This window comes from Eptesicus fuscus, chromosome 2 (assembly GCF_027574615.1).
Source record: "Eptesicus fuscus isolate TK198812 chromosome 2, DD_ASM_mEF_20220401, whole genome shotgun sequence".
In the NCBI taxonomy this organism is placed as follows: domain Eukaryota; kingdom Metazoa; phylum Chordata; class Mammalia; order Chiroptera; family Vespertilionidae; genus Eptesicus; species Eptesicus fuscus.
This window is the reverse complement of record NC_072474.1, coordinates 75,411,904-75,424,769: the sequence shown is the minus strand read 5'-3', so window position 1 is coordinate 75,424,769 and position 12,866 is coordinate 75,411,904. Positions and strand designations below refer to the sequence as shown.

Sequence of the window (12,866 nt, the reverse complement as noted above, 5' to 3'; positions counted from 1 at the left end):
TAAGGCCTATGAAAGTAAAATGAACCAGGATGAGGGAAATGGGAATCTCAGAGGTAATAGAGAAAATTATGTGCACACTTTGGTAGCACATACACTAAAATTGGCTTGATACAGAGAAGATTAAAGATGAACATGGCCCCTGCATAGTGTTTCATATTTTTAAAAAAGAGAAAATTTTTCTAGTTGCTGTTGTTTTAATAGGAAAACAACTATTTCAGGAAAGGACTATTTCATTAACTGACATTTAAACAGAGACCTGAAGGAAGTGAGGGAACAAACCTCAGTGTCTGGGACAAGAGCATTCCAAGCAGCAGGTGCATATGTCCAGAGGCAAGAGAGGCTTATTTTGTTCAAAAAACAGAAAAGGCCTTGGTGATGGCAGTGGAGTGCACTAGGAGAAAGTGGTAGGAGATGAGATTCCAGAGGTGGGGTAGGGACTGATGTGCTAAACCCTACAGGTCATTGTGGGGACAAGGGTTTTACTCTGAATGACATGAGAGGCCACTGGAGTGGGATGAGTAAAGAAGTGACTATGAAAAGGACCATAAGAGCCTCTTGTCAAGGTTAATAATTTTGTTTCTGGTAAAACGGTTTATGCTTGATAAAGTAAGTAACATTTACATGCACAAGTTGATTTTTCTGTGTAATTAGGGTGGTTGGATCTTTTAAGGTTCACTTCAGCTCTCAGTCTATGAAAATTTGTATTGCAATAGGATCTCTAGTTTAGTTAACATTTTCACAACTAATCTACATATAAATGTTTTTGTCCCATATGAAAATATTCAGTAAGTGATTCTTAGTCACAAAAAAGCATAAACAGAACTTTGTTTTTTGAATTTGTTATTTTTTTCCTGAGGGTATTATTCTATTACATTTTTAAAGCTAGAATATATCTATCAATTAATCTATCTACCATAAATATCAATAATTCTAAAGAGATTAAGTATGAAGACATTGACAATGAAGAGAGGCAGTAAAAAGAAAACAATCACAGGAAAAATTAAACTTATGACATTATGGCTGCATGGGCTAGTATGACCCATGGTCTAATCAGTTTTATTCACTTGCCAATTACTCTGTGTACACTAGCCACGTACATTGAATAGTGGCAAGAATGTTAGATGGTAAATCTGATTCTGTGTGTGAAGTAAGAGAAAATGTGTGTCATGTGTTCACGTGCACGCACACATGCACACGTGTTTTCCACAATAAATATCTATGTCAATTTAATCTTTTGGGTTTATTATTTTTTAAATTATAGACTAACATTTGGAATTAATGAGTTTCAAGAATATAGTTCAGTTATAATTTATTTATCATTTAATTGACTATCTTGAAGCAAATCCAACATAAATAAATATTATGAATGGCCATCAAATATCAGTGAATTTAGAACTCCTGGATTTTTCTGTTTAGTATATCCTGATTAAGAAGATTGTTCTTTTCCAAGGTTTAGGATATTGAGTATCACATAAAATATAGAATGTTTTTAACTCTTTACTTCTACTTTAAAAATATGAAATATACAAAACTAAATTAAAATTTATCTTGCAGATTTTTAAAAAAGAAGCCATCTAACTGCTTGGAAAGTAAACTAGATCACACAAGAGAATGATGAACTGTTTCTTTCATATTATTTTCTTGGTTGGATTGGCTGTTTGATTGGTTTGCATGTGAACCCTATGCTACTATTCTGCATGAAACAAAATCCTGAGACCTAACGGCTCTTTAAAGACTGTGTATAGTAGCCAGATCTCTTATAAGGTAGTCTACATTAGCCCAACATTTGCACTGTACTTTCTGTACAAGTGAGCTATGAAAAATAAAGATATTTCTGCTATAAATGTGGTTTTGGATGAAATGAAAGTAGTTTCTATACTTAGGATATGAACTTAATGTCACAGCTTATATGTATATTTGCATTGCATTTAAACTCATAAGAGTCAAGCAAGAGAGTTCATTTCAAAGTTAGATATTTCTAATTTTACTATACTAACTTCTAGTTTGAATTCATATAGTTCATACTTTCATACAGCTGATGGTCATAAGAATATAATATTTCATAATCATCCCCTCACCCAAAAAGTTCATATTCAGAAAGCAAGGAGTAAAATAGAATGGTTAAACTAGAGCATTCTAACACTATAGTCAGTATAAGCTTATTTAGACTTTGAGACATAACTTATAACATGAAAACCATGAAAAGGTTAACATTTTTTAGCTGTTATTGTACAAATTTTCCTTATGAGTGAAATATATCTATACTAATAAAAGTGTAATATGCCAATTAGACTAAACGACCTGCTGGACGTCATTCCGGACGTCCTTCTGGACAAAGCCGTGGTGGCGGAGGCTGAGGCCGAGGTGGTTAGGGGCAATCAGGCTGGCAGGGGAGCAGTTAGGGGTGATCAGGCCAGCAAGGGAGCAGTTAGGGGGTGATCAGGCCAGCAGGGGAGCAGTTAGGGGATGATCAGGCCAGCAGGAGAGCAGTCAGGGGTGATCAGACAGGCAGGCGAGCGGTTAGGAGCCAGCGGTCCCGGATTGGAAGAGGGATGTCTGACTTCTGGTTTAGGGTTTAGGCCTGATCCCCTGAGGGTTCCTGGATTGGAGAGGGTGCAGGCTGGGCTGTGGGACCTTCCCCCCTCTCCATGCACGAATTTCGTGCACTGGGCCTCTAGTGTGTGTGTGTGTGTGTGTGTGTGTGTGTGTGTGTGTGTGTGTTAAATATTGTTATATGTGTTCTCTAAAACCTCAAAACAGGTATTTTAGAATGCCCAGATTTAATATCTTCTATTTAACAGAGCACTTTATTTTAAAGGATAGCTATTGTGGAGAGTAGTCATCCAATTGACTACAGAGCTTCATGTGAAGACTTGGCAGAAATCTAGACTATTAGGAAGCACCTGTGTTACCCGCAAAACTAATTCATTCTCTTACAGGTTGTAGGAGAAATGTTCAGCTATGAAGTTTAGATGAGTGTGTCTGGTTAAACACTAGCTAAAAAGGACAAGTTGGTTTACAAAATATCATGAAAGTAAAAATTATCACCGTCTGTTCACATATCAGCTGTGGGAGGGAAGACTGTAGTTCTCAGGAAGAAGCAAAAGTCATTCAATGTCAAATTATCAGGTGACTTCTCTCTTGATGCAAAATATCATCCACCTTTACCCAGATCAGTGGTGTGTGAATTCATAAGACATAAAGGTATTCGTACAACAAACTTCATGGTTTGGTTTGGTTTTCTAAAAATAATTATGACTATGTGGCAAGCTAGCAGTATAAACACTTTGGAAAGTCATTGATCAAGAAAGCAGTAGAAAATAGTTACCCAACATTCATTCCTTTGCAAAAATTGAGGTCAAAAGCTGAGAACAGGTATTTATAACCATATGTAAGGCCACACATTCTTTTTTAAAGACAGGTTACTTCCCTTTTGTGGTCATACACATGAAACTTCAATATAGCAAATTTATCAATCTCATTTTGTCCCTCTCTCTTTTTTCCTTTGGAAAAACAAAATGTGAAAGAAAAACAAAGGCCTAAAATGAGAGTCAAAGCCTAAGTGACTTCAATGGAATTTTTTCCTACCATTCTTCTTCAGAACTTAGTCCTGTTAGTCAGAAGTTCCAAGAGACCCTGTCAACCTTTGCTACTTTTCCTTTCACAGCTTTGCCATGAATGACGATAATGATGATATGATGGTTATTACTAACAACAATCACTGTCCCCTCTTATAGGGTACCCTTTATGGGTGCTGTGTTGAGTGCTTGACAAACATTTTCTTCAGGCATAATAAAGACAGAGACAGACAGTATTTTCCATGTTTAATGAGTGAAGAGGCTGAGACTTAAAAATAATTCCTAACTTAAAGGACTTTTCAAACGTAATTCACAACACAGCCTTATGAGCGAAGGCATTACCATCTCCATTTTATAGATGAAGAAATGAAGGCTCAGAGAGCTTACAAACCACCAGCGTGTGAACCTAGATCTTCCTAGTTATAAAGGCCATGCCCTTCAAGCTTTCTATCAATCTTCCAAGTTATGATAATCACTTATTTCATAGGAATACAGGAATTCTAAATGGATTTGGTGTGAGTTTTCATATATAACTGTGTGATTATAAGGTTGATTTTCATGGTAGATATAAAGATAAAGCCAGAGCCAACCACCCCAACAGAGGGTAGTTGTAAGACCTCCTCTGTCTAAGTGTTTTCTTCAGTCTGTAACTGATTCCTGAAGATTCAGCATTAAGAAATACTTTTTTTGCTTTTTCCCCTTTTTAGGAGGGGAGAGGGTTGGTTAGGTTTTATCCCATGTTTTGAAAGTAAAGCTCTAGAATAAACCATTGGAATAAAGTTATTAGCTGTTTCCCAACATGATATGCAATTGAGAGAAGATTTGAATGTAACAGTAGAAGAAGAAAAGGTGAGTCCCTTGAACAGAAGTGTAGTTCAGACCTAGAGAAATGTGACCTGGAAATGGAGGATGTGGGATGAGAAAGGTAGGAGGCTCTGCAGATAAAACTTAACCTGATAGACACTTTTGCTTTAGCAGCTTCAGTAAAATGGACAGGTGTTGGAATTACTTTGTCTTTCAAGCAAATGGCAGTGTAATAAATGCTGTTTACTTTTCAACATTAGCAAAAGTCTTGGTCCTGACACTGTTTCCATATGAATCAAGGGAATTCAAGGCAAACATACTATTGTTCAAAACTAACTGGCATAGACATTGACTTATGCTCTCAGTATAAATTAGTTCTAGCAAATAGCACTATGAGGTGGGCTCCTACAGTTTTAAATTTCAGTTTCACAAATACAGTGTGCCTGAGGCTGGAATACAAAAATAACTAGAATGTGCTTCTTGTTCTTAAGCAATTCATAGTCAATAAAATAGCACAATTTAGTATTAGAGTGCTATGTGACTATAGAAGAGGAAGACATTAACATTCATCTGTTGTACTTGCATTCTCACACCTAAGTGTTCATATAGTACCTAACACCTAGCATTTTTCATACCTCGAAGTCCAAGATGGTATATAAGCAAGCAGGAAGAATAGTCATTGAGAGCTTTCTGACTGGAGTAAAAGGTAATTTGCTTTCAGTAGTTCTTTCTATTTCTCTGTTAATATAGAGAATAAGTATTTTATTTGTATATGCCCACCTAGGACTTTATAACGTCTACTTTGTAAGTTTCTGGCATTTAAAAGTATAATTCTGCCTGAAAGGTTGTCAGTTCTTGATTCCTGTATTTATCCCTGTTATTTTTTTCTCATTGAACCAATCGATGGCCCAGGTTTCTTATATCCCTAGTATATAACTCCCCAAAAAGAATATATATGGAGAACCAGGTAAATAGAAAAACAAAAGCAAAAAAACCCACCATTTTCTTCCCTAGTCATTGAAATATATGTTTTATTATACAGGTAATATTTTGTACTCACTTTAATTTGATTTGACCCAACAGTATACTCAAATGGATATTAACCTTTTTTTTTTTTTCCATTTTAGCATGCCAAGAATCAAGCACTACAAAGTGATGAGTGTAGGAAAAAACTACACTATTGAACTGGAAAAACCTGTAAGTAGCTATTTCCTTGTTGTTCATGAATTTTCTTCTGCTTCCTTCCACACTTACCTTATAGAACTCAAAGAAAGGTGGAAAAGTAGACTCCTTGCCTAGGAACAGTTCTGAAAAAAAACAACAGCCATGTCAAGGAGCCTTGAGTTGGCAGGGTGAGATATGAGATGCAAGAGTAGGTGGATGAGGCAGAATAGAAGATAATCTGCTAAAAATTCTTTCCATTTTTCTTTTTCTGTAAATTTTTATCAATATAGTTGTTTCAGGGAGAGAAATATATTTTGTTTAGCTGTTGTTCTATATCCTCCAAATTAAGTATTTCAATGTGCTTATTTCTTTACATTTTATTTTTTCATTACAGTTGACATTCAATATTATTTTATATTAGTTTTAGGTGAACAGCATTGTGGTTAGATATTTATATACTTTATGAAGTGATACCCCTGATAGCCTGTACCCACCTGGCACCATACATAGTTATTACAACATTGTTGACTACTAGTATATTCCCTATGCTGTACTTTATATCCCCATAACTACCAATTTGTACTTTTTAATAATTTTTTAAAAATTAGTTCTTTTTAAATTTTATTTCAGAGAGAGGAAGGGAGAGAGGTATAGAAACATCAATGATGGGAAATAATAATTGCTCAGCCGCCTCCTGCACACCCCCTACTGGGGATCAATCCCACAACCCAGGCATGTGCTGTGACCAAGAATTGAACCTTGACTTTCTGATTCATGGGTTGATGCTCAACCACTGAGCAACACTGGCCAGGTCAATTTGTACTTTCTAATCCCTTTCACTTTTTCACCCAACCCCACAATCCACCTCCCCCCTCATCTAGCAACAATCAGTTTGTTCTCTGTATCTATGAGTCTGTTTCTCTTTTGTTTGTTCATTTATTTTGTTCTTTAGATTTCACATGTAAGTGAAAACATATATTATTTGTCTTTCTGTCTGACTTATTTCACTTAGCATAATACCTTCTAGGTCCATCCATGTTCTCTCAAATGGTAAGATTTCTTTTTTATGATTGAGAAATATTGCATTGCATATATGTACTACATCTTCTTTATCCAATCATCTATTGATGGGGTGCTTCCATATCTTGATTATTGGAAATACTGCTGCAATGAACATAGGGATGTAAATATCTTTTTGAATTAGTGTTTTGGATTTCTTCGGATAAAAACCCAGAAGTGAAATTGCTGGGTCACAGTAGTTCTATTTAATTTTTTGAGGAACTTTCATACTGTGTTCCTATAGTGGCTGCACTCTGCATTCCCACCAACAGTGCATGAGGGTTCCCCCTTTTCCACATCCTAACCAACATTTGGTTTATTGATGATAGCCATTCTGACAGGTGTGAGGTGATTGATATCTTGTGGTTTTAATTGCTTTTCTGTGATGATTGGTGACATTGAGCATCTTTCATATGTTTATTGGCTATCTGTATGTTCTCTTGGGAGAAGTGTCTATTCAGGTCCTCTGTCCATATTTTAATTTTTTTTTTTTTGCTGTTGTTGTATGAGTTCTTTATAAATTTTGGATATTAACTCCTCATTGAATGTATTATTGGCAAATACTAGTGTTTTCTCCCAATAAGTGGGCCATCTTTTTGTTTTGTTGATGGTTTCCTTTGTCCTGCAAAAACGTTTTTGTTTGATGTAGCTCCATTTTTTTTTTTGTTGTTGTTAGTTTGTTTCCCTTGCCCAAGGAGATATATAAAAAATAAAATATATTACTAAGAGCAATGTCAGATAGTTTACTGCTTATGTTGTCTTCTAGGAGTTTTATGGTTTCAGGTGTTACATTTAATTCTGTAATCCATTTTGAGTTTATTCTTGCATATGATATAAGAAGGTGGTCTAGTTCCATTTTAATTCATGTATCTGTCCATTTTGTCAACTCCATTTATTGAATAGACTACCTTTACCCCATTGGATATTCTTGCCTCCTTTGATTAATTCACCATATAGGCATGGATGTATTTCTGGGCTTTCTTCAATGTGCTTATTTCTAATGGGGAAAAAAAGCTGTGAATGCCTAGTCCTCTAATACCCACCATGCAGAATTTCAGAAATCTTTCTTTTATAGCAACATAAGAGTAAAGAAAGGCTTTTGCCCTGGCTGGTATGGCTCAGTTGGTTGGACATCATCCAATGCACCAAAAGGTTACTGGTTTGGTTCCTGATCTGGGCATATCACCAGGCTGCTAGCTTGATCCTTGGTAGGGTGAGTGCAGGAGGCAGCTGATTGATGTTTCCCTCTCAAATCAAAATTTCTCTCTCTTTCTGTCTCCCTCCCTCTCTCTCAAAAAACCAATATAATTTTTTTTTAAAGGGGTTTGTCTTTGTCTGTAACCCCTCTTCTACCCCAATAAACTTATCATGGGGCTAATGATATCTATATATATAAAAGCCAAGCGACCAGAACAACTGGACCGGAATAACTGGAATGACTAGTCGCTATGATGCGCACTGCAGCTGGCCAACCAGCATGATGGGGGCAGGGCCAGCCAACCTCCCATGTCCCCTTTCCCCGGCTGGCCCTGGCCAGACCCCACCCATGAATTCATGCACCAGGCCTCTAGTAATATCATAACCACTACATATTTTGTTAGGCAGAGCTAGTACTTTACATATGCCATTTAATTTATTCTTCATCACTACCTTGAGGTAATGCCTGTTGTACAGGTGGGAAACTGGTATTTACACTGGTCTCAACCAATGAGACTGTACTAACATGACCTGTGGTTTGGGATGCTGAAAAAAAAAAGGGAAGATAGGTGTGTGATCTTAGTGGCAGTGATGGAAAGACTGGACCAGGAAAGTACTGTCACTTAAATGGAACCTATTGTTCTTGAAGATATTGACAATATATTTTCTAAAATTGAGCTTCTAGCTCTCCTGCCCCTCCACGCCCATTATGTTAATCAAACAGAGAAAGGATCAGTATGGTTGAATTTATGTTTTGGCCACAACCCTTAGAGTGCAGTAGTGACCTTTGCCAAAAGTAAGGCAGCTGCTGATTCATATACCCCACTTAAACTTCTGCTATAAATGCTTCCCAGAGCTTCTCCATTCTCATGCCCATGCCTGATTGGGAGTTTTCAAAAATTCTAATGAAGGAAGCAGAGAACTATATTGCTGAAGGGTAACCCAAATAGCCAAGTGAATGGAAGCAATGGTCAAGGAAAAAGAATGTATGTGCAGGTGGCGAACAGGGCACATTTATCTGTCATTAGCCCAAACAGTTCCCAGTATAAGGAAAGCTAATAGTCTGAATTATTCTTTCACCTTCCACACTCCCAAACCCTACCCCTCAAGCAGATTGTCACTTTCTGAAAACGTTTTTCCTCTTCAAGGTTACTGGGGATATTCAGCTTTAATCTGATTTTACTTGTACAAAGATACAAGTAATAGCAATGCATTTCAGTTATTCCTAGCCAAGCAAATTATCCTGTAACAATGATATTAAGATTCTAATTTCTGTTTGTTTCCAGCAAAGAAACCAACTATAGTCAAATTAAGTAAAATTAAATGTACAAACATAGGGAAAACATAGGATGATTGGAAGACTAGAAAACTAGGGACTAGCAAGCAGTTACCTATAATAAACATCATCTGATTAAGGACCTATTCTCCTTCCTTGTTCCTCTACTCTAGTTCAAATTTCAGGAAGGGAGCATTTTTGACCTAACTTGAGCCACATTCTCATGCAAAAACTGGGGAAGAGTAAAGAGTACCTAATTATTGTCCCCCAAAATGTATCTAATAGGAAAGGGGTAATACTTCAACAGGAAATCAGCTATGATTATAAAGGAGAAATAATATGCATGGGTAGGCAAAACCATTCAGTAAGCCATCGAAGTGAGGTATGGATACGATTTTCTCCATTAAATTTCAGTTGAGCTTTGTCTTCCTCTATCTTTACACAGGAGACACTGAGCCTTCTCTCACTCTCTCTTTATACAGGTAACACTTCCAAACCTTTTTAGCGTCATTGATTATTTCATGAAGGAGACTCGAGGAAATTTACGACCATTTATATATTCAACTGATGAAAACCTTGGTATGTTCTTCATTTAATTGCTATATTAAGGAAAGCAAAGCCAAAAAAACCAAACCCTGTATGTGGTTTGTCATGTTTTCTAGGTAGGACTGTAGTTCTGCTTTTAAATTTACCCATTTAGAAATTTTTGTCACTGACCCTGTGAAAGTAAGGGAATACCACTATATCCTGGATAGAGGATGGGCCCACTCTAAAGAAAAACCCTGAGGCATGTGCTAAGACTATTAACTTCATTGCATTATCCTACTTGACTTTATCAAATTCAGAGATGAGAAGAAAACCATATATAGTCATGTAAACCAAAGAGGAAACTTAACGATAGGGTCTGTTAACACTGTCAAATGCTTTAGGCACATTAAAATGGGTGAGGATTAAGGCAAGACCATGGGAATTGGCCATAAGACAGTAGATGACCTGAGAGAGGTCTTATCCTACATAATAAAAAGGTAATATGCAAATTGCATCACTCCGCTATGCCCACGATTGTGCCGGCTGGAGGCGCGGGGGGGGGGGGGGGGAGGGGGCGGGACTCAGGGTGGCCGATTGGCTGGCGGTAGGAGCGGGGGGCGGGGACTCAACGCTGCAGAAGGACCCATGGGGCCAGCGGAAGACGCTGGTGGCGGAACTTGGGGTGGCCGATTGCGTGGCTGCCGGGACCAGTTTTCCGCCAGCAGCAGTTTTCCTCTGGCCACCGCCGATTGGAGTGCCTCCCGATCGGAGTTCCTCTCGGGGTAGCCGATAGCGCTGGCGGGAGGCGCTCTGATCAGCGGGTGGCCAGAGGAAAACTGCTGCTGGCGGAAAACTGGTGCCGGCAGCCAGGTGAAGGAAAAGTCTATTGCACGAAACTTCGTGCAACGGGCTTCTAGTTCAACCATAAAGGGAGAAGTCAGAGTGCAAGATAACAAGGAGTGGGTGAATGGTAAACTACAGATAAAGATTATAGATAGTAGACAGAACTAACTACAGAATTTGTGGGGACCCTTGTTCATAAATAAGAATTTTAAAGCAGTGATAGCGATCATTAAACCAAGCATGGGGCCCTATAAAATTGTACAGTTCACATGACCACGAAACTGGCCCTGTTTGTACTTGTTTTTTGGCAGAGCAGGACAGGCTGGTTGTGAGTTTCTCTCCATCCTCTGAAACAACCCTTGATACATGGTCACTTGAGAAGCTGTAAGCAGGACAGATAAGAATATTTCTAGCTTGTTCGGATTCAGTTATCAAAACAAGTCCCTGTTCCTACAGATTAAGAGGCAAAACAACTTTGGCTGCCTGTATCCGGGCATATCTGGAAAATCTCCCTAATTAAAAGGGCAGCAAATTTGCCCTGGCTGGGTGGCTCAGTTGGTTGGAGGGTCGTCCCGTACACCAAGAGGTTGCGGGTTTGATACCCACTTGGGGCACATATGGGAGGCAACTGACCCATGTTTCTTTCTCTCTCAAATCAATAAAAATATATCCTTGAGTTAGGACTTTACTAGTACCAGGTAGTCCTCGGGTTACGTCGGACTCGACGTACATAATTTCGTGGTTATGTCGCCATCTCCCATTTATTTATAAAAAAAAAGTTCTGTCATTTCGACGTATGTACATATGTGCTTTATGTTTTTTTATTATTTATTTAACACAAGTAAAGGTCAGGAATTGCTATCTTTCTTTTAAATTTTTTTTTACTGTCTCACTTCATTACTGCTGAGTATGTGCTCCATGTGAGTGACGTAGGTGCTCATGTAGGTGGGTTCTGACCTACGGCGAAAATTGCACTACGTCACACTGTAGGAATGGATCTCCGATGTAACCCGAGGACCTACTGTATATATAATAAAAGGGGGCCAGAAAGTAAAAAAGTTTAAGTTTTACAATATGGCTATATATCTTGTGATGTCAAATAATTAAAAAACAACTCAGTCTGAAGGAACTTTAGAAAATTATCCAGTACAGTGTTTTACTATTGTAGGAATCACCTGCACTCAGTACAGAAACCAACTCTCAGATGTGACCATTGAGCTTGTTTGAAAATTATTAATTATCATCACCTCACTGATTTTTGAGGCAGCACAGTTCACTTTTGGTCAGTTCTCAGAGAATTTTTCCTTAATATTGACTATGAAACATTCCTTCCTTTAACTTCTACATATTAATTCAATTTCTGGCTTTGAGACAACACAGGGTTTAGCCACCTGTCCCTCTCCCACGAGTCTGTCATCTATACATTATTGGTTCCTTCAGCACTCTCACTCTCATCTTGCTCTTCTCTGTACACTAATATCTGAGCATTTCTCTTAAAGCTTAAGCACAAGGGATGAACACATTGCTATAGATATGGCCAGCATAATACATTACCTGGGCTTTATGCAGGTAAATACTACCTAACAGAAACCTCTGGGAATGAGCTATTAATACTATTAATGCTTTCCCCCCCTTCTTTTCCAGAGACCAAAGGATTTCCTGTAACATCTTTAAAATAAATAGAAAAAAATAGGATGGTGGGGAGGGAAATCCAATGTAACTGGCCTCCTTCATAAATATTGTGTCAGTTACCTAATGCTATGTAACAAACCACCCCCAAAACATGCTGTGCAACAAATCACCCCTAGAACATGGTGGTTAAATCAACAAACCTTTTATTTGCTCAGGATTCTGTGTATCAGCAATTTGGACTGAACCAGGCTCTTCACCTGGTCTCTAAGCCTTGAGCTCAGGCTCTCACATGAGATCTCAGAGCAGTTAAGGAGAGAAGGGTAGCTATATGTCCTTGGGTTAGAAATTCTTAGTGCTGAGAATAAAGTTCAGAAAGTCCTCATGGAAGTTTTGACAGGGTCTGCACTTTTAAGCAAAAAAATGTTTAACAAAACTAATTTTATCATCGGTAATGGACATACACAAGACTTAAGTTCCTACAGCATCTCATCAACGTTGTAACAAAGCAACAATGAACTAAACTACACCGAGGACCTGCCTTGTTGGAGCTTTTAATACATAAGCTGTGAAGTGAATAAATAATTCCAAGTGTGATATGTTTTATGTACAGGGACTATATTTCTTTCTTTTAAAAATTATTTAATTTACATACAATAGTTTTGGTGTATAGTCCTACCAGTTTTGACAATCACCACCACCACCACAATCAAGACCCATAAAGTACTATCACCTCAAAAAATGCCTTCATGTTGTTCCTTTGTAGTTAGCCCTTTTTCTTTAAAATT

At 37.8% G+C, this 12,866-nt stretch overlaps 1 protein-coding gene and 1 non-coding gene across 2 annotated transcripts in view; both read left to right on the top strand.

The window, feature by feature from the left end:
* The window catches only part of STAP1 (signal transducing adaptor family member 1), a 37,406-nt gene extending 25,278 nt beyond the window's left edge, over positions 1 to 12,128 (top strand). Inside the window, exons 7-9 of the mRNA XM_008158744.3 lie at positions 5,510 to 5,579; positions 9,561 to 9,657; positions 12,094 to 12,128. Coding sequence (XP_008156966.1) covers positions 5,510 to 5,579; positions 9,561 to 9,657; positions 12,094 to 12,128 — 202 coding nt within the window. The remainder of the gene's footprint in view (positions 1 to 5,509; positions 5,580 to 9,560; positions 9,658 to 12,093) is intronic.
* LOC114228772 (U6 spliceosomal RNA) lies at positions 71 to 181 on the top strand. Its single transcript, XR_003614891.2, has one exon. It is a non-coding gene; the product is annotated as a U6 spliceosomal RNA (small nuclear RNA).
* Positions 12,129 to 12,866: the final 738 nt, after the last annotated feature.